The 23,319-nt window shown below is 37.1% G+C and overlaps 1 protein-coding gene across 5 annotated transcripts in view; it reads right to left on the minus strand.

The window, feature by feature from the left end:
- The window catches only part of ADGRV1 (adhesion G protein-coupled receptor V1), a 593,679-nt gene that overhangs the window by 489,401 nt on the left and 80,959 nt on the right, over positions 1 to 23,319 (minus strand). For all 5 annotated transcript variants that reach the window (XM_050795448.1, XM_050795446.1, XM_050795449.1 and 2 more), the window contains 5 exons: positions 20,942 to 21,068; positions 20,111 to 20,328; positions 18,734 to 19,477; positions 14,420 to 14,793; positions 6,393 to 6,569 (listed from right to left, as the gene is read on the minus strand). In XM_050795448.1, the coding sequence (XP_050651405.1) occupies positions 6,393 to 6,569; positions 14,420 to 14,793; positions 18,734 to 19,477; positions 20,111 to 20,328; positions 20,942 to 21,068 (1,640 nt within the window). The remainder of the gene's footprint in view (positions 1 to 6,392; positions 6,570 to 14,419; positions 14,794 to 18,733; positions 19,478 to 20,110; positions 20,329 to 20,941; positions 21,069 to 23,319) is intronic.

Below are 23,319 nucleotides of genomic sequence, written 5' to 3' on the forward strand. Positions count from 1 at the left end.
GACAGACTCCCTGCTCAAGTGGGTCCCTGACCCCTGAGCAGCCTAACTGGGAGACATCCTCCACTAGGGGCAGTCTGAAACCCCACACCTCACAGGGTGGAGTACACCCCAGAGAGGAAGCTTCCAAAGCAAGACTCAGACAAGTACACTCGCTGTTCAGAAATATTCTATCTTCTGCAGCCTCTGCTGCTGATACCCAGGCAAACAGGGTCTGGAGTGGACCTCAAGCAATCTCCAACAGACCTACAGCTGAGGGTCCTGACTGTTAGAAGGAAAACTATCAAACAGGAAGGACACCTACACCAAAACCCCATCAGTACATCACCATCATCAAAGACCAGAGGCAGATAAAACCACAAAGATGGGGAAGAAGCAGGGCAGAAAAGCTGGAAATTCAAAAAATAAGAGCGCATCTCCCCCGGCAAAGGAGCGCAGCTCATCGCCAGCAACGGATCAAAGCTGGACGGAGAATGACTTTGACGAGATGAGAAAAGAAGGCTTCAGTACATCAAATTTCTCAGAGCTAAAGGAGGAATTACGTACCCAGCACAAAGAAACTAAAAATCTTGAAAAAAAAGTGGAAGAATTGATGGCTAGAGTAATTAATGCAGAGAAGGTCATAAACGAAATGAAAGAGATGAAAACCATGACACGAGAAATACGTGACAAATGCACAAGCTTCAGTAACCGACTCGATCAACTGGAAGAAAGAGTATCAGCGATTGAGGATCAAATGAATGACATGAAGCGAGAAGAGAAACCAAAAGAAAAAAGAAGAAAAAGAAATGAACAAAGCCTGCAAGAAGTATGGGATTATGTAAAAAGACCAAATCTACGTCTGATTGGGGTGCCTGAAAGTGAGGGGGAAAATGGAACCAAGCTGGAAAACACTCTTCAGGATATCATCCAGGAGAACTTCCCCAACCTAGTAGGGCAGGCCAACATTCAAATCCAGGAAATACAGAGAATGCCACAAAGATACTCCTCGAGAAGAGCAACTCCAAGACACATAATTGCCAGATTCACCAAAGTTGAAATGAAGGAAAAAATCTTAAGGGCAGCCAGAGAGAAAGGTCGGGTTACCCACAAAGGGAAGCCCATCAGACTAACAGCAGATCTCTCGGCAGAAACTCTCCAAGCCAGAAGAGAGTGGGGGCCAATATTCAACATTCTTAAAGAAAGGAATTTTCAACCCAGAATTTCATATCCAGCCAAACTAAGTTTCATCAGTGAAGGAGAAATAAAATCCTTTACAGATAAGCAAATGCTTAGAGATTTTGTCAACACTAGACCTGCCTTACAAGAGACCCTGAAGGAAGCACTAAACATGGAAAGGAACAACCGGTACCAGCCATTGCAAAAACATGCCAAAATGTAAAGACCATCGAGGCTAGGAAGAAACTGCATCAACTAACGAGCAAAATAACCAGTTAATATCATAATGGCAGGATCAAGTTCACACATAACAATCTTAACCTTAAATGTAAATGGACTAAATGCTCCAATTAAAAGACACAGACTGGCAAACTGGATAAAGAGTCAAGACCCATCAGTCTGCTGTATTCAGGAGACCCATCTCACACGCAGAGACATACATAGGCTCAAAATAAAGGGATGGAGGAAGATTTACCAAGCAAATGGAGAACAAAAAAAAGCGGGGGTTGCAATACTAGTCTCTGATAAAACAGACTTTAAACCATCAAAGATCAAAAGAGACAAAGAAGGCCATTACATAATGGTAAAGGGATCAATTCAACAGGAAGAGCTAACTATCCTAAATATATATGCACCCAATACAGGAGCACCCAGATTCATAAAGCAAGTCCTTAGAGACTTACAAAGAGACTTAGACTCCCATACAATAATAATGGGAGACTTCAACACTCCACTGTCAACATTAGACAGATCAACGAGACAGAAAGTTAACAAGGATATCCAGGAATTGAACTCATCTCTGCAGCAAGCAGACCTAATAGACATCTATAGAACTTCCACCCCAAATCAACAGAATATACATTCTTCTCAGCACCACATCGTACTTACTCCAAACTTGATCACGTAATTGGAAGTAAAGCACTCCTCAGCAAATGTACAAGAACAGAAATTATAACAAACTGTCTCTCAGACCACAGTGCAATCAAACTAGAACTCAGGACTAAGAAACTCAATCAAAACCGCTCAACTACATGGAAACTGAACAACCTGCTCCTGAATGACTACTGGGTACATAACGAAATGAAGGCAGAAATAAAGATGTTCTTTGAAACCAATGAGAACAAAGATACAACATACCAGAATCTCTGGGACACATTTAAAGCAGTGTGTAGAGGGAAATTTATAGCACTAAATGCCCACAAGAGAAAGCAGGAAAGATCTAAAATTGACACTCTAACATCGCAATTAAAAGAACTAGAGAAGCAAGAGCAAACACATTCGAAAGCTAGCAGAAGGCAAGAAATAACTAAGATCAGAGCAGAACTGAAGGAGATAGAAACACAAAAAACCCTCCAAAAAATCAATGAATCCAGGAGTTGGTTTTTTGAAAAGATCAACAAAATTGACAGACTGCTAGCAAGACTAATAAAGAAGAAAAGAGAGAAGAATCAAATCGACGCAATTAAAAATGATAAAGGGGATATCACCACCGACCCCACAGAAATACAAACTACCATCAGAGAATACTATAAACACCTCTACGCAAATAAACTGGAAAATCTAGAAGAAATGGATAATTTCCTGGACACTTACACTCTTCCAAGACTAAACCAGGAAGAAGTTGAATCCCTGAATAGACCAATAGCAGGCTCTGAAATTGAGGCAATAATTAATAGCCTACCAACGAAAAAAAGTCCAGGACCAGATGGATTCACAGCTGAATTCTACCAGAGGTACAAGGAGGAGTTGGTACCATTCCTTCTGAAACTATTCCAATCAATAGAAAAAGAGGGAATCCTCCCTAACTCATTTTATGAGGCCAACATCATCCTGAATACCAAAGCCTGGCAGAGACACAACAAAAAAAGAGAATTTTAGACCAATATCCCTGATGAACATCGATGCAAAAATCCTCAATAAAGTACTGGCAAACCGGATTCAGCAACACATCAAGAAGCTTATCCACCATGATCAAGTGGGCTTCATCCCTGGGATGCAAGGCTGGTTCAACATTCGCAAATCAATAAACATAATCCAGCATATAAACAGAACCAAAGACAAGAACCACATGATTATCTCAATAGATGCAGAAAAGGCTTTTGACAAAATTCAACAGCCCTTCATGCTAAAAACGCTCAATAAATTCGGTATTGATGGAACGTACCTCAAAATAATAAGAGCTATCTATGACAAACGCACAGCCAATATCATACTGAATGGGCAAAAACTGGAAAAATTCCCTTTGAAAACTGGCACAAGACAGGGATGCCCTCTCTCACCACTCCTATTCAACATAGTGTTGGAAGTTCTGGCTAGGGCAATCAGGCAAGAGAAAGAAATCAAGGGTATTCAGTTAGGAAAAGAAGAAGTCAAATTGTCCCTGTTTGCAGATGACATGATTGTATATTTAGAAAACCCCATTGTCTCAGCCCAAAATCTCCTTAAGCTGATAAGCAACTTCAGCAAAGTCTCAGGATACAAAATTAACGTGCAAAAATCACAAGCATTCTTATACACCAGTAACAGACAAACAGAGAGCCAAATCAGGAATGAACTTCCATTCACAATTGCTTCAAAGAGAATAAAATACCTAGGAATCCAACTTACGAGGGATGTAAAGGACCTCTTCAAGGAGAACTACAAACCACTGCTCAGTGAAATCAAAGAGGACACAAACAAATGGAAGAACATACCATGCTCATGGATAGGAAGAATCAATATCGTGAAAATGGCCATACTGCCCAAGGTAATTTATAGATTCAATGCCATCCCCATCAAGCTACCAACGAGTTTCTTCACAGAATTGGAAAAAACTGCTTTAAAGTTCATATGGAACCAAAAAAGAGCCCGCATCTCCAAGACGATCCTAAGTCAAAAGAACAAAGCTGGAGGCATCACGCTACCTGACTTCAAACTATACTACAAGGCTAGAGTAACCAAAACAGCATGGTACTGGTACCAAAACAGAGATATCGACCAATGGAACAGAACAGAGTCCTCAGAAATAATACCACACATCTACAGCCATCTGATCTTTGACAAACCTGAGAGAAACAAGAAATGGGGAAAGGATTCCCTATTTAATAAATGGTGCTGGGAAAATTGGCTAGCCATAAGTAGAAAGCTGAAACTGGATCCTTTCCTTACTCCTTATACGAAAATTAATTCAAGATGGATTAGAGACTTAAATGTTAGACCTAATACCATAAAAATCCTAGAGGAAAACCTAGGTAGTACCATTCAGGACACAGGCATGGGCAAAGACTTCATGTCTAAAACACCAAAAGCAACAGCAGCAAAAGCCAAAATTGACAAATGGGATCTAATTAAACTAAAGAGCTTCTGCACAGCAAAAGAAACTACCATCAGAGTGAACAGGCAACCTACAGAATGGGAGAAAATTTTTGCAATCTACTCATCTGACAAAGGGCTAATATCCAGAACCTACAAAGAACTCAAACAAATTTACAAGAAAAAAACAAACAACCCCATCAAAAAGTGGGCAAAGGATATGAACAGACATTTCTCAAAAGAAGACATTCATACAGCCAACAGACACATGAAAAAATGCTCATCATCACTGGCCATCAGAGAAATGCAAATCAAAACCACAATGAGATACCATCTCACACCAGTTAGAATGGCGATCATTAAAAAGTCAGGAAACAACAGGTGCTGGAGAGGATGTGGAGAAATAAGAACACTTTTACACTGTTGGTGGGATTGTAAACTAGTTCAACCATTATGGAAAACAGTATGGCGATTCCTCAAGGATCTAGAACTAGACGTACCATATGACCCAGCCATCCCATTACTGGGTATATACCCAAAGGATTATAAATTATGCTGCTATAAAGACACATGCACACGTATGTTTATTGCGGCACTATTCACAATAGCAAAGACTTGGAATCAACCCAAATGTCCATCAGTGACAGATTGGATTAAGAATATGTGGCACATATACACCATGGAATACTATGCAGCCATCAAAAAGGATGAGTTTGTGTCCTTTGTAGGGACATGGATGCAGCTGGAAACCATCATTCTTAGCAAACTATCACAAGAACAGAAAACCAAACACCGCATGTTCTCACTCATAGGTGGGAACTGAACAATGAGATCACTTGGACTCAGGAAGGGGAACATCACACACCGGGGCCTATATTGGGGAAGGGGGAAGGCGGGAGGGGGGAAGGATTGCATTGGGAGTTATACCTGATGTAAATGACGAGTTGATGGGTGCAGCACACCAACAAGGCACAAGTATACATATGTAACAAACCTGCACGTTATGCACATGTACCCTACAACTTAAAGTATAATAATAATAAATAAATTAAAAAAAAAAAAAAAGAATTCTGGGCTGGGCGTGGTGGCTCACACCCGTAATCCCAGCACTTTGGGAGGCCGTGGCGGGCGGAACACTTGAGGTCAGGAGTTTGAGACCAGCCTGAGAAACATGGAGAAACCCCGTCTCTACTGAAAATACAAAATTAGCCAGGCATGGTGGTGCATGCCTGTAATCCCAGCTACTTGGGAGGCTGAGGCAAGAGAATCACTTGAACCCAGGAGGCGGAGGTTGCAGTGAGCCGAGATCATGCCATTGCACAACAAGAGTGAAACTCTGTCTCAAAAAAAAAACAAAAAAAGAATTCCTGTGATTTCCCACCATTCTCAGCAAAATATCACAAGGACAGAAAGCCAAACACCGCATGTTCTCACTCACAAATGGGAGTTTAACAATGAGAACACATGGACACAGGGAGGGGAACATCACACACTGGGGCTTGTTGTAGGATAGCGTTAGGAGAAATACCTAATATAAATGACAAGTTGATGGATGCGGCAAACCAACATGACACATGTATACATATGTAACAAACCTCCACGTTGTGCACATGTACCCTAGAACTTAAAGTATAATAATAATAATAAAAGAATTCTGTGGGTTCCCAGTGCATCAGTAATAACAACAAATCCATAGAAATACATCTTTCAGTTATACAATTTTTATTACATTGGGATTCATAAACAAAACAGAAACACACATTATTCAAAATTATTAATTTTTCTTTCGCATAAATACAAAAATATTTTATACCATGATGTATACCTAACAATCTAAATATTTTAAATTGCTTACACAACAAGAAGCTGCAAAGAAATTACAGAACAAACATGTCAGGGAAAGCTTTCCAGGAGGCTTTCAAAGGAACAAAAAAGGTAGGGTTTACCTCTGATCTCTGCCAAGGAAGGAATGTGATAGTTCCACTGGCATTAGCAAAGTCATCAACAAGGTAATTAATGCCATCAGTTTCAATCTGTGAGATGGTGTAAAATACATGCACATAATCCAGAGCTCCTCTGGTTCTCTCAACCACACAAGAAATGGTTGATCCCTCCTCTGCAATCTGAAATGTAAATTATTAATAAGTGCATAGCAATTCAAATCAGTGACAAAATTACAATGCTTTAATGAAATCCTTTTACCATAAACTTAATTCTACAACTTTCTACCTCTCTAAAAGGGACTAAAGAGGCCTGTGCATTCCCCCAGATAAACTTTGACTGCTAAGACATATTTACAATCATTCATTTTCTCCCATTCCTTTATAGAGATAAAGGAAAAAGAATTATAATCTCTGAACTGCACAAGTAATTCATTCGCTGATGTCTCTGTGTTCCAACCACCGTGCCATATGGTATGGTTGCAAAATATTTTTTAATGTGTAGTCCTTTCTCTGGATAAGTATAATTCTAAACAGAAAGACAAACTTGCAATTTTATAATGGGCTCAGCACAGACAGACCAAATAAGGGTGGGGGTTCGGGGTAGGGGGAGGAACATGACATCAGGGAGAACTTTCTAGGCACAGACATAAGAAGCAATATAGTATATTTGGTGGTATCATTTTGGCAGGGGTGCATGAAGTGCCAAATGGGGAGAGCCTTGAGAAGTGCCTAGTATGGGAACAACAGTGAGATCAAAGAAGGTATCTTATGCCATGCTTAATATATTTGTTGGTGTTTTTACCATATAAACCTAGAGGTGTTTTTTTCAAGTGGGAAATTTTTTATCTAAACACTTAAGATAATTCTTAAAAACTCTATGGTGGAAGCAGTTGGAATATCATTTAGAGTAAGGCCTTCCTACTGTCAAATCCTCAGCTTCTCAATTCAATTTTATTTTTATGTTAGCAAATATATAATTTGGAGAAAAAAGAACAAAAAATGAATACAGATAAAAATACAAGTTTTAATATATAGAATGTCATTCTGTATTTTTCATATGAACCATAAGCATCTCTGATCAGCATAAGATAGAGCCATTTTGGTGCTGACATTTTGGAGAGGACAGATTTGGGATTTGTCTACAAATCGACAATAGTCGAAAGTTATCAATGAATGTGGAGTCACCAGGAGACGTTCGAGCAAATCCTCTGAGTTTCACTGAGCAGCACAGCAACCCAGGTGTTCTCATGGTAAAGAGGATCAAGTACACCTGGGGCAACATTCTAACTCTTTTATTTGCCTGCTGGTCCATGGGCATGAGAGGCCCAAAACAAGCAGGTGATAGGTCAGTGGTGCCCTCAGGTGTCTCCTAGCAGGCACATTCTTCCCCCAGCCCCACTGCCAGAACGAGAACTTCTAATCCAGTGGAGCCTAAAGTGGGAAACAAATTCAGGCAGCAGGTCACTAAAAGTAGTAGAGACAGGGGTCAGTCTCACTTCTACCTCCTGTTTCCTGAGCCTGTGTATTCTAGTTATTGGGGACACAGAAACAGATACCAGTCATTGAATGCACATATTGCATCCTGGAGGACAATACTTCAACCTTCCAAGAAGCTGTCCTTAAGCCAGCACCATGGCTAGGTCTTCAGCAGGCCATTCAATTGTATGAGGCCAGTTACTTCAGGTAACGTGGTATATGGTGAGGCCAGTGAATCAGTCCTATACTACGTACCCATTGCTACACCTCCTTCATATTAGTCCTTTTGAGGCCATGTGATGCAGGTCTCCATGTGGTTAAAGCTGGCATTCTTTATGCCTTCAGATGATGGTGCTTGTATTAGGATGTATTAGGAGGCTAAAGTAAATACATTAGCTAAAGTATTAACTCCAGTAAGAATGAATTGTTGTTTCCTTTGAAGTGATAAAGTCTGGTTGGGATCAATGTATCAGTAAATGGTTTATTGAGAAGTGCTTAGCTTTGGTATCTGCTGCTCACTGTTTGGACATTCAGCAACCACCACTTGCTACATTAGTCTTGGTAAGAGGGAGCTCATGCTGTCAGACCTATGCATAACCTCCATCCCTGCCATCATGCTGTTAATGGCACTGTGGTGACAAAGGAGAGTCTGGCCGATATGCTATGGTGCCTTACTCTGATTTCACGGTTGAGAACTTTTTGGGAAACACCCCCTCATATTCAGTGTTGACTCCTGGCAATCTATTCACATGACTCCTCCCCAAACATCTTTGTCTCTAGTCTTGATTCTTTCAAGCACCTGACCAATCAACTACACCACGAACACTGCTCAGGGTTGAATGTAGCTTCATACTTCAGGCCATTTCTCCAATCACAAAAGATGAATGGCTAAGTGGATGGTTTACGGCTCTGCCCTCTGACCTTAAGAAACACCTCTGATTAGAGCACTAGAGAGGCATCAGCCCACTTACAGCAAGTAGCAACATATGAAGCCCAGGCATCTGTGAAGTGGGCTTGACTTTCCTACTGTATGAGTCAGACACAGGTTTTGGGTAAGAACCAAAGGGCTTAAAATATGTCTAATTTGAAGTGTCTATGAAATAAACATACTAGAAATGCATCAAGTTGTAACTAAAGAAATGGGTCTGATATTTTAGAGAAAAGATGAGCTTGACATCATAAATTTGGAAGTTAACAATATATAAATGATATTTAAAGCCATATAAAATCGCTGGATAAATATATAATTATACAAATGGTATTTGAAAACCAGTTGCAAGAACGGGGGAGTGTAGATGGAGAGGAGAAGAGGACCAACTACATTCAATTCTGCTATAACCCTTATATTGAAATCATGAAATTGTTCCAATGCAATTGATAATATATTAAGGAACAATTTGAAAACAGCTGCAACTTGCATTTGCTTGTAAGTGCTATTTCATCCATAAGAAACGTGATGGACACAGAAAATTATGCCCACCTGAAACAAGCCACAAACCTCAAACACATACCTCCAACAACTACCAGCTACTCAGTTCAACATCTGTGTTACTAGCCACACTTAACCACATCTAGTGTTATAATTTTCCTCCAATTTTAGATAATGCTCATTCTATCACTTCACAATGACACACAAGCTGCACTCCTTCTGATGCCCACTTCTACAAATAAACTTAAAGTTTTTAAATTAATATGTCATATTTATTGTGTTTTATAAGTATTAAATACTTAGTGTGCACATTTTTATCAGGTCCCTATTTTTTTTGAGTGTCAATGACCAAGTTCTTGAGCAGTGTTTTCCTAACCCCATCTTTTCCATAAGTTCGGTGTTTCTCATTATGCATCTGGCAAAGTGTGATGATTTTTAAGAATCCATCCATCATGTCATAGCAGAACTGACTGTCCTGAAGGTGGGGCACTCCAACCTTAAGATGTTGGACAGAAGAGGAAGATGCAGCTTGAGACCCATGTGTCAATACAACATCAGATTTAATTTCCACTTAGGGATCTATGTCAGGATTTTCATGCTAGCAGAATGGTACATGAGCAAATGTGTGACGGAAAGAGTATGGCTTTAAGGTCAAACAGTCCTGAGCTTCCTCATTCTACCACTTATCAAGCATTCGCAGTCTCTTCTGAAAATGGAAATCATAACATCTCATGAGTTAAATTAATAAACCATTAATCTTAATACGTAAATATTAAATATTTTCCCTTTTCAGCAAGACGCAGGAGTTAAATAGATCCAAAGAGATACTAAGAAATGTGTGATGGTTTCTTTTACAAACTTAAACTTTTATCAAGTCAGTAAGCATTACCAGATAGCATTTAGGACTAAGATGAGGATTTTGTTTGCAAAAGTTACAGGGAAAAGTTACCTAACTATACTTTTATTTACTAAAACCTTCATCAAAACCTACAGCTTCCTGAATATTTTCAGTTTTACAAAATCACTATTCATATCTAATAAAAGAATGTACAGTTATATGCTATATATCAACATTTTATAGAAAATTTAATGAAGTAATATTTTGTTCAATAAAGTAAACTTTTTAAGTTATAAAAGAGCTTTCTAATGTCAAGGGTCTATTAAAAAAACCACCAGGATTCTCAGTGCAAATTCACCTTTAATATTTCTGAATTTACAGAGAAATCACACATTGCCTGAGGTTTGCTTTAAAAAAAATACTTTAACCGGCCAGGCACGGTGGCTCACACCTGTAATCCCAGCACTTTGGGAGGCTGAGGCAGGCGGTCATGAGGTCAGGAGACCAAGACCATCCTGGCTAACACAGTGAAACTCCGTCTGTACTAAAAATACAAAAAATTAGCCAGGTGTGGTGGTGGGCGCCTGTAGTCCCAGCTACTCACGAGGCTGAGGCAGAAGAATGGCATGAATCTGGGAGGCGGAGCTTGCAGTGAGCCGAGATCCTGCCACTGTACTCCAGCCTAGGGGACAGGGACTCCGTCTCAAGAAAAACAAAGTACTTTAACCAAAAATGATTAAACAACATGGACAAAAGGCTGATAATTATTGAAGCTAGTACACTGGGACTCATTCCTTTATCTTCTCTGTTTTTGTGTATACTCTATATATGAAAACTTTCATTTAAACAGATTTTCTAATTCAGCTTAAATTTCCCCTGTCCCCCAGCCAGAGACTGTGATCCAGGAATGGGGTCCTGAGTCAGGAATGATGTCCAGTAATAAGCATTAGGTATTTCTGACAAGGTCATCCAAGGGCAACACTTTTAGAAATATTGGACTCCAGTATGTAATTATTAATACAGAAACGCACAAGACATAGAAAATAAATATCTAAACCTTTTTTCTAATATTAAAATATTCATCTGATTGAGTTTAGAATTGTGATACAAACAAACATTTAGGCCACTAGAGGAAGGGGCCTAACATCCATAATAATCATCAAACTATCCCCACACAGTATCTCACTAGAAACAATAATACTCACTACCGTCTCCTCTTTTAAGTCAAGAATTTACCAAATATTCAGATCATCAGAACAGTAATAATAAACAGAAACAGTAAGAAGAGTTTTTGAAATCTCTTTTCTTAGAAAAAGTATTCTGAACCATGAATCGGCCTTCTCTATTGCAACAGAAAATTAAAGCTACAAATCCAATTAATTTTTAATTTTGTTTCATGCATGGGTGATGATTGGTGATATCGGATTATACCAATATCACTTACATCCAAAGGAATCTATTCACATAGCATATGGTAGGCACTTAAAAACAAATACAGTCCAAGTCGAAATGATATTCTTATTTTCACAAGATCTTCCCAAAGTTTATAAATATAAAATATATTTTATATAAAATAAAGCCACAGTTTATAAATATAAAATATAATTCAAGTAATAAGACTAGCAAGTTCTGTGAGTCACTATGAAAGCAACTTCATTAATTTATAATTATGTGGTATACAATTTGGCAAGACACGTAAAAACAGTGTTAAAATATGGTAGAGAGAAAATAATATAGGAAGTATACAGAATAACGAAATATGGGGAAGAAATATGAGAATGTGGTTAGTAGGCTATAGAACTAACAAAATCCATCTTCTGTTCAACACAGATCCCACTGGGAATCCAAAGCACTATCTGGCATGCCTCACCAGGATGCTAAACGGCTTCACAGGTTTTATTCATTCTTTTAATTATAGTTTATTAACCACCTGCTCTTTGCCAGGACATAGTGTACCTGGTTGGTAGAAAACAATTCACAGAATAATTACCTTCTCTTCCAATGTGCCAAATAGCAAGCTATGCCATAGTCTACATATTTTCACTATTTAAGATTTCACTATGCTACCATTTTAACCTTAATATTACTTTATGTCATATTAATCTACAGAAAAGGTAAAAGCATAACATAACTCAGAAGGCCTATTTTAAATTTTTAAAATTTTTATTTCAATTTAAAATAGACAAGGATGTCTCACTATGTTGCCTAGGCTGTTCTCAAACTCCTAGGCTCAAGAGATCCTCCCACCTCAGCCTCCCAAAATGCTGGAATTACAGGCGTGAGCCACCGTGCCCAGCCCAGAGTCTTTACAGGTCTCTACTGCATTCAGAAATTTTGAAGGAATTTTTTTTAAAAGTTAAATTGTCAATGTCATTGCAACAACATAATAGAGAAGAATCTATGGAAGTGGCTGTAGTCTTTATTTCTAAAAATTAGGCAAGTGATCATAAAATTTAAACTCTGAAGATAGTTACAAGCACAGAGTAAACCAGCAGTTCTCAAATGTTTAGATGTACACATCAGAACTACTGAGAATCCCAGAGAGTTTTTTGTTGATGTCATTAAAATCTGCTGATATTTTCCATATTACAAATGAAAAACTAAAAAATTTAAATATTGATTGATAACTCATTTTAAGACAGCAATAATAAGTTATGCTCACATAAACAACATATTTTATGGGAAAGAACTACAGTGTTAGCCAGGATGGTCTCAATCTCCTGACCTCGTGATCCATCCTCCTCACCCTCCCAAAGTGCTGGGATTACAGGCGTGAGCCACCGCGCCCAGCCTGTCTGTTTCTATCTTTTACTCTGGTTAAAGGGTATAAAGAAAATCCAGCCTTATATATACATGTGTGTAACAGGAAAAGGAAGAGGATTTTACTAGTCTTTTCAGATAATTATGGGTATTTTTCCTTGATATTATACCAGAATCCAAAATTTGACAAGTGGCAGTTTCTTAGCATTTAGTTGCAACCTGGAAACATACTCTAGTACTTTAAAATCCACTGGTCTACCTTGTACTTGGAAACAGTCTTTTACTCAGGCATGATTTGCAACAATATGCATTGATTACTTAAAAAATATTAGTTACTGGTTATACAGATCTTCAAAATGTTGACACACATTATACAAAATAATCACACTGGTTAATATCACTATCACACTGGTTAATATTGCACCTATATTATGGATTATCAGAAAGGTGCATAAAATGCAATATGTGAAAATTCTTTGATAGCTTTTTAAATACTTATTTAAAGGTATTATCCACTATATGTAAACAGCTTTCTTTTTCAAGTTGTAGATTTGTATGACATTTGCTATTGCTAGTCTAGGATATTCTATTTCTGATGTAAAAAAAAAAAAAGATCACACTATTTGACGATCTCTTATGACTGTCACTAAACCAAAGGGCTCAAGTGGCAAGAAAGACACTCCAGAGAGGCAGGCATCCCAGTTTAAGCTAGAATGAGCCTATGACCTAGTTTTTTTTTTTCAAACTCTACTCATCCATTTTTTAAAAATCATTTCAATTTACTTATACACCCTTCTAAACCAATTAGAATCAACTGCAAAAAGAAAGACTCTTGTTCCTTGGCATCCTTTCATGGCCACCAAGCTGTTGCTGTCACACACAACACCTGGGAAGTAGTTTCATGAGTTCTCACATTACTGAACAGGAAACCAAGATGATTACGAATCTTTGAAAACATGGAAAGAACTGATAAGGACAGTAAGACAGCCTAATGAATTAAGCTGGCCAAGATGGTTGATAAGAAAGGCATTTACACCCAACACGGAAGAAAGTTATAACTGACTACTCAAGTACATTTCACGTGTAAAAAAATAAAACCTCAAAAAATCATATTTTAATAAAGTTGCAAATACAATTATTTGTGATATATTTTTATTTGTGATATATTATTATAGCTTTCAACATATATTATTTCATTCACTCACTTAAATGGCATCCAAAACAGTAGCCAAAAAATAAATAGGTGGAATATAAACATGCATTCTTTGAAGAGCATTAACTTTAAGGCGAATTGCTGAAGTTTCATTTGCTAACTTACTATTTCTATTGGCTCATTAGGTTGATTCAAAGGGTGAACTCCTAAGAGTAAGAATTTTGTAATTTATATTTGCAATCACTGGCCTAGCATACTTCTGGACTTGGAGTAGATGCGCAATCAATCTTACCAAACGAAAGAAAGCCGAGTCCCAAACAAATTCACCTACAATGAATTTTTTAACTCCAAAATTCTCCAAGCTCACTACTTACCTCTGGTATACAAGCTCCTGTGAAACCAAACAAGCCATTTGCATTGTCACTTTTTTGTATTATTAATCTTGCAGTAGTATTTTCTTCAGAAATACAAGCTCCTCCATATACAGAGACTAGTTTAAGAATGAATAATTCTTCTCCTTCCTCATCATTGTCATCTCTCGCAGAAATAATGAATGATTTGTTAGTTTCTCCCTGTCTGAACTCCAGATATCCAGAAACGGGGTGTAAATCACTTTTTGCGGGCATGGCATGAAGTTCATAAATTTCTTCAAGTGTCAGTTTCCGCTCATAGGACCTCACATCCTGCATCAGACCTGTAAATCTGTCATTGCCATTTATCCCTGCTCCAATTCTCAGTATTCCAGGACCTGAAATTAGAGACAAGTGTAAATGCTACAATACCTTCAAATGTTCTGTCCTAAATTATAAGTGTGATTCAGAAAGTAAGCCAATTTTACTGAAAGATATTCTTGGATAAATAAAACTTTTTTGTAACTAGTATACAATAAATTGGATATTATCTTCTATTATGATTTTTAAAAACGAATCCATAATCACTAGGATTTATGATATTTTGTACTAAAAGAATTGGTAACTATCTTCAAATTAGATAATATCCTTAAAGGTAACTTATATCAGTCTGTCAACATTTCTAGAAAAAAGTATCTGAACATATACATACACACACATACATACACATGTATACATGTATGTGCATGTGTGTATTTAGATATAAATTTATTCTATATTTTAAAATTTACTCTTGCGCATTTAAAAATTGACTTAATTTCATCACAATTTTAATTAATTAATTAAGTTATTTATTTATTTACTTCAGAGACAAGATCTTGCTCTTTTACCCAGGCTAGAGTGCAATGGCATGGTAATAGCTCACTGTGACCTCAAACTCCTGGGCTCAAGCAATCCAACCACCTCAGACTAACAAGTAGCAAGGACGTCACTACAGGAGTCCACTGCCATGCCTGGCTAATTTTTTAATTTCTTTTTTTTTTTTTTTAAGAGACAGGGTCTTGCTATGTTGTCCAGGCTGGTCTCACACTCCTGGCCTCAAGCAATCCTCCCAAAGTGCTTAGATGGGAGGATCGCTTGAGGCGCGATTACAGGCAAGGGCCACTACACCTAGCCTCATCACAATTTTTAAACTTCAGTATTATACTATTATTTAAGAACTTCAAGGCTTGATATGTTAAGACACTCATTGAGTTAAAAGTTGTGAGAATTCATAAAAAGTATTTCTACAGGACAAATACATCTCTCTATCCAAACAACTAATAGAATAGATGTAGAAATAGAAATATTTCTTCTCAGAAACATTGTATGTAAGTCTTGGGGACTTTTTAAAATAATAATAACATGCAGCCCAACTGTGTCACTGTATCTCAATAACTACCCTTTTCATGTTTCCACTAGTTCGCCTTTCTTTACTTGTTTGTACTCTAATAACTCAACTAAGATATTTATGTAAGATCTTTAGGTAAGATGAGATATTGGCAGAGATTCTGGAAAAAAAAGTACAAACAATATTTCTTGTCAATAACCTCAATGGAGGCTGTTCACAAATCTCCACCCAGATGGCTTTCAGGGTAGTCACAAGTGTCTGGCATGTTACTGTCATGACTGCTCCCATACCGACTACAGAGAACACCTTCCTGCCCAGCAAACCAGAAACACCTGTTCACTGGAGCTCCAGTTTGGATGGGAAATCCTACGATGTTGTCTCTTCTACTGAATTATCTGGCAACTAAAATGATTCAAGTTCCCCTGATTCTCACAAAACCACATCATGGTTCTCACTGTTAGGATACTATCTGGAGTCAAGGATATAGAAATGATCACTTCTCCTTTGGTTTTGTTTCTATGATATGTTAAAAGGAATATTGACCTAGGAGTTAAAGACTTATTTTCAGGTCTTGGTTCCTCTATTACTTGCCTGTGTGATGCTAGCGAATTTATTTACTGACTCTGACCTCTATTTAATATATTGAATTAAAATGCCTTATAAATGTAAAACACTATACAAACTTGAGGATTCTAAGCACTTTGCTTCTATGACTAATTCTATGGAACAAACGTGATCATTATTTCTCTACTTGTAGTGTTAACTACTAAAGTTACAATGCTAAATCATTGAAAATAAAAGTTATAAAAATGCCAGTATGTTACAGTGGTTCATGGAAGGAATATGGTAGCTTTCACTCTACATCTTAATGCTATTCTGTACTTCTCAAATTTCATGGAATATACCTGTATTGTTCTGACAATAAAGAAGAAAAATTGTGAAATATGTATATAGTGTGTGTATATGAACATGTTAACAGTATGCTTAATGTTTATAGTGGCTATCTCTGAATGACAGTAAATGATTCTTGTAATGATTGTAAATGATTTTTATTGTAAATGATTTCTATTTTTGTTGTATATGTGTACTTTACAATCTTTCTATATTGAACATAGAATTATTTTTTTAAAAATACACTTTTTTGATACTGTGAGATACCACTACAAACCAAAAGTAAAGATGGAAGAAGCTAAGCATTAATGAAGTGGAACTCTCATACACTAGAGGTAAGAGTATAATTAGGTTCGACTATTTCGGAAAATGGATAGGCATTATCTACTAAAACCGAATATTTGCACACACTGTCATTCAGCAATTCCATCCCCAGGAATGGGCTCAACAGAAATGCATATGGCAGGCATATGTTCATCAAAAAACATGTATAAGAGTATCCATAGAAGTACTATATGTAATAGACAGAACTGAAAACAACCCAAACAGAAATTAAAAGTAGCACTAATAAACAAATTATGTTACAGTAACGTAAGAGAATTCTATATGGTAATGAGCATGAGTATCTACAACCGGCAAAAATATGGATGAACTTCACAAACAATACTGAGCAAAAGAAGCCGGACATTCAAGTGTATATATTGTTCAGCTCTATTTATGTAAATTTAAAAACAGGAAGAGCGAATCTTAAGCTCTTAAAAATGTCAATAGTCAGTAGGAAGGATGGTGAGTTAGCAACCGGAGAAGAGTCAAAGGGGGCTTCTGGAATGCTCTGTTTCTTGGTCTGGAGGCTGATTACATGAGTGCTGAAACTGATTAATTTAAGTTTTAAAAATTTCATTTATCTGTACACTTACAATATGCATACTTTTATATTTTTATAATATAAAGTAAACTACAGTTCAATAACTTTATATATATTTTAAAAATTATCTTTCCAAGTTGCAAATTACAAAAATAACAAGTTCCTTTGCAGTAAGCCAGAGGAAAAAACACCAGCTCCCACTTCCCCCAATCGTTTCCATTCTCATTCCACCACCAGTACCATCACCAAAAGAATCAAAGCTAACAGATACTTGCAGGTATTCACACAGCCAAAAAGTGGATAATACCACAAAGTGCTTGTAAGCAAAATCCATGGGATTGAAATTGGTAGATATGTGCATGTTTCCATTGCCTATCTTTTTCTCCCACTCTGGGAGAAAAAAAAACAAAAAAAACAAACCAAAAAACCAAATAACTAATGTAAGAGGTTCAGAGAAAAATACTCTATTAAGCTATAGTCATATAAGCTCTACTCTATCTTCCACTAAATATAAAAAGGAACAAAATCATAGGATGGAGGGGCTGAGAGGAAATGGTGACCATAATGCGGATAACCAGTATTTGTGTGCACACACACACAAATGTGCTTCTTCAGGAATCAGCATATGATCTAGTTTAAAGACAACAAAGATTATCTCTTCAAAGCACTCCACAGAATTCACAAAGTTACCTCCTGATAGTATAAATCCATAATCACTTTTCACTGTGATTTTTCTCTCCTGCTTTCTTTTCACATCCACCACCCTCTACCTCCAGCAACACTGAACTAGCAGCAGTTCCCCAGGTACAGCATGCCGTTTCACATTTCTATTCGTTTGCTCATTCCTCTGCCAGGAATATCACTTCCCATCTCTCCTACTACCCACAGAAGGACAAATGTTCGTCTTTCATATTTTTTTCTTTCTTCCTACAAGGTATCATGATATATCACACATCTCTCTGCTAGTGCCTATTCCAGGTTCTTCAAGTGCAAAACTCTGATTCATTTCTGTAACACTCAGGACAGAATTGATCATGATCTTGGTAGGCACACAGTTTTGATTAAATAAATTAAACCAATGCATAAGTAGAGTTTTCAAACACATGTTAGCATTTTTTTAAAAATCTAAATTTTAATGAAAATTTTTGCAAACTTCAAATTTCAGTGTCCTAGTTGTAATGATAACCCTCACCATCAGTAATGGCTTCTCCTTTCAGACTCTTGATTCCCCTGGGCATTGCATTTCCATCCAGGTAGAATTCGATTATGCCATCATCCAGGATAATTAGTAGATGAAGCCACATACTTTCTTCTAAATATTTCATGACTGTTGCCTTGGCAATGTATGTAGCATTGGAACCCAGGGTTTTATAATGAAGGGAAAGTGTCACATGGGATTCATTACTTTGAATTTTTACGCCATAGTAGATGCTTCCATTACCATCATCCTTCGCTATAATGAATCCATTCGTATTGGCATTGGGCATTACCCAAGCTGAGAATGTAAAGTTGGCAATTGTATTATTCCTGAAGGGATGATATTTTGGATTAACAGTCCCAAATGCACCCTCTAGTCCGGTGAAGTACAAAGCATCCGTTCCACTATGGTGACGCCGCATGTGCTGTTGTAAATGCACAGTGGTGGGGAAAATTCCAACCAGTAAAAAATCTATCATTGGTGGCAAACCAGCAGGGAACTCACTGGATAGTATTTCCCAGCCCAGTCGTACATCACCAAATACACCCTGTTGCCTCAAAATGGTGAAGTTGGTAATATAAGACATATCATCTTCAGACAGGACATCTTCTGCCACTTCTCTCTCTAAACACTCTGGATCCAAGATGAAAACCCCAAAAGGATCATCATTGAATGGAATCATTACTGTCACCTGGAGGTTGGTTTCTGCTAGTTGGCCCCCAGGACCTGGGGATCCACCTGTAATAAGAAAATTTATGAGTAAGAAACTAGAATTTCAAGTACTTTCTAGTATAAAGAAAAAAGAATTTGCTTAGCAAACTTCTGGTTAAATAATTTACTGATTATCAATGAATAGTAGTGTCACCATGTGGCTTTCACCACATTTTAGGAGCAGGATATAAAATAATATTGGTTCAGCATAATTTTATTGATAATCAGTCAAGCCTGAAAAGAGTATATGAATTAGAAAGGTTTAATTCTGTGCTTAAAACCAAAAGTGATGTGAAAATTGATTGTTTAAATTATGACACAAAGACCAAGCTTTAAGCTACCATGAATCCTTACCTCCCACCTTCCACTAATATCTTGTTGGAGACAGTATAGTTGGTGTGGAGAAAGTCTATTTGCAAGTTTGAGGATGGATGTAGGCCTCCATCCCTAAAACTGAACCAAACTAAGATATCAAAAAAGTGAATGTTAAGAATAACACTTGAATCAAGAAGGGTATTTTAACATTTAAAATCAGATAGTCATGACACAAATACTAAACCAATTGCATTTTGTATATGGCTCTAATTATCTAAGTAAAAAATATAAAATTTAGTATAAATAAGACATGGAAATAAAATAAGACACAGAAAAACACAGTACCTGAAATGTTTACAAGTTTTAGAATATAAAATTCATTGAATTCGGGAATTTTATCTGGAAAAGCATGGAGAATGATTGGTTTTGCCTCTTCTCCATCCATGAAGTTAACAGTTCCTGAAGTTTCATAGAACTCCTGTCCAGGCTGCAAAGCAGAGTTATTCTGAAAGAGCTGCCAAGATACAGAAACACTACCAAAGCATCCTCGGTGCCTCAAAATCCTACAAAATAAATTAAAGAAAATTTATAAGTAGGGAATCTTACTCTAATGAGAGCTTCCTGTGTTATCAAGGAAACATATTTTTACTATCTATCATCTTTAAATAAACCAACCAGCTGGTTCTATGAGGCAAGCTATGAAGAATTTCATGGGAAGAGAAGAATGAGGTAGAACTTTAATAAAGAGAACCAGTCTTAAAAGTCTTGTCTTCAAAATCCAAACGGAAAGATAAATTCTAAGCTCCATCAAAAAATACTAAATGACAGTTGGAAAAAGTTTTCCAAAAGCAAAGTACAGGGTGGGGGTACTCACATATCATCTGAGAGAAGAGTTCCTGAAGATGTTCAATAATTCAAGTTTCTCAGTCTCAAAAAGGATTGAAGTTTGAATTAGAGGGGTGGGGAGAATAACTTCTGCTTACCAGCTAAAGTTATTTTTTTTTTAAGATAACCGGCAACAGCATAAAAAAAGTTTACAACTCATTCAGACTGCCAACTTTGAAATTACTCAATTCTTAACCAATTTTTAAATTTTGAAGGAATATTTCAGAATTTCACATACTTAATGGTTTTATTTCATCCAATTTTAAACTTGCCTTATCTAAATATGCTTACCAAAATGCATTAGTCTTTCCTTCTTCCACTGCTTTGTCTATGGGCTCCAGAGAAAAAATGCCGTTTGGGTCATCATTAGCTTCAATAATTACTGTAGCTACCCCATATTGATATACTACTGTATCACCTAAAAGTGGAAACGACAAAATAACAAAGAAGTAGCTAACTTGTTATTAAATTTATGTTTTTAAATTAAGAAATTTTACAATTAAGTTGAAATTTTCAGCGAGAATTTCCTCACTGAAGGTCATACAATAAATGCAAAATACTGCTCCATATTTCCAAAGACGTTTACGTATACACACATATGTACAAACATACATACAAAGAGAGAGAAATGCCTAATTTCAAGATGAAACAGTTTCCATTTTGTTTTTTAGTTACAAGTCAACTATTTTATTGAAAAACACACTTTTCTTCACAAAAGGAATATAGCTTCAATAGCTTAATTAGAAATCAAAAACATAATTTCTTCTATTTTCAAATTTCTTAGGTGGATTATTTTATTTCATTAAAATAATAAAGGATTACCTGATAACATAAAATACTACTGTCTGTGTTCACTGGAATCACTGGCTTGAGCGTTTCCCTTTACATCTCTGCCTTCAGGCAGCAAAGTTTGATCTGGTTGTACATAGAGCAAAGCAATCTCCATGGTCTGGGCTTGATTCCTTTCTACTCCAGTTCTTTGCACAGCATATTGGCACTGTTACTGCCTACACATTAGATCTCTTCTCATCACTTCCCTGTGGTGTCTATCTCTTCACCTTTACTCCAGCTGTTGCACAGGGGAGCAAAAGTCCTTCTCATCTTCACTCACCTAACTTATCATTCCTGAGAACCCAGCTCAAGCAACAACTCTTCCAGGAATTCTTCCTTGAATCCCCAGGTTAAGCTAAGTGCCTCTCCAGAGTGCTCCCATGGCACTTTGTTCTTTGTCAATCTATCATAACAATGATCATACTATATTGGGACACACACACACACACACATACAGTCATACACACAATTTTACTATAAGCTCCTTGGACTAATGATTCTTATTCAATTCCATGCCCTAGAAAAATAGATGCTCAGTAACTGTTGTACAGAATTTATGTATTGCTGAACTGATGCAACTAACACTTTCAAAAACAGATATATACAACAACACCTACAGCTAAAATTACAGAAACAAATTATATATAGCAAATCAGTTCATCAAAAAAAATTATACAAATATACAACTGTACTCAACTTCACTTGATAATTCAATGGAAAAAAAGACATAAAAATAGCAAATCATTGTGTAGAAAATGCTGACAATAAATAAAGAGCATATAATAAAATCTAACAAAAATGAATAAAAAATAATAAAACCTAATTTTGGCAGGGTTCTATCATCATGTGCATTTGTAATGCAACATGTCCTAGTGGTGCTGAAAATTCATTCTGTTTCTCTGCAAGATGAACTGGCAATATTTAACAAGGCCTTGAAGGATGGCCATATCCTTTGACCCAGTATCAGAGCACATGCTCTAAATGATAAGTATCAGGATAAACAGCCACTGCCAGCACTAGGTCATGTCAGAAATGCTGCCTCTACAGTGTCCCATCATGGGTCCCACCAGTCCTTGATGTTTCAATATCATAAAGGAGGAAAGAAAAGGAGGAAAGAGCTAAGAAAGGATGCATTTAAAAATCACAAGTTCTAGGGATTTTTGTCATCTGAGCCTTCTTAACTAAAGTAATTGGATTCTCAAATGCCATCATTTCTGGAAAAATATTAAAGACAAATGCAGCAGCAGTATGAAGTAGCACACATACCTCAGGCCAGCAACCCAATCACACCTTGTGTTCTCCCTCCCTCTTTCTCTCAAAATCAAATGTTAATATATATTTTTTCCCAATGACATAGTTCACAAAATAAACTAAACCTCTTTTTCAAGCGTCAATTTCTAGCCAGCCACAGTGGCTCACGCCTATAATCCCAGCATCCTTGGGGTGCCCAGGCGGGCGGATTGCTTGAGGTCAGGAATTCTAGACCAGCCTGGCCAACATGACGAAACTCCATCTCTATTAAAAATACAAACATTAGCTGGGTGTGGTGGTGCCAGCCTGTAGTCCCAGCTACTGAGGAGGCTGAGGCAGGAGAATCGCTTGAACCTAGGAGGCAGGGGTTGCAGTGAGCTGAGATCACACCACTGCACTCCAGCCTGGGCAACAGAGTGAGACTTCATCTCAAAAGAAAAAAAAAAGTCAATTCCCCTACTCTTTACAAAAGGTTCAGGATGTTTTGATTCATTCACTATTTAACCATATTGGTGTTTTTTTCCTAATGATAGTTTAACCACAGTGATATTTTTGAGACAAAAATGTTTACCTGAATCATATTAAGT

This window comes from Macaca thibetana, chromosome 6 (genome assembly GCF_024542745.1).
Source record: "Macaca thibetana thibetana isolate TM-01 chromosome 6, ASM2454274v1, whole genome shotgun sequence".
NCBI lineage: Eukaryota > Metazoa > Chordata > Mammalia > Primates > Cercopithecidae > Macaca > Macaca thibetana.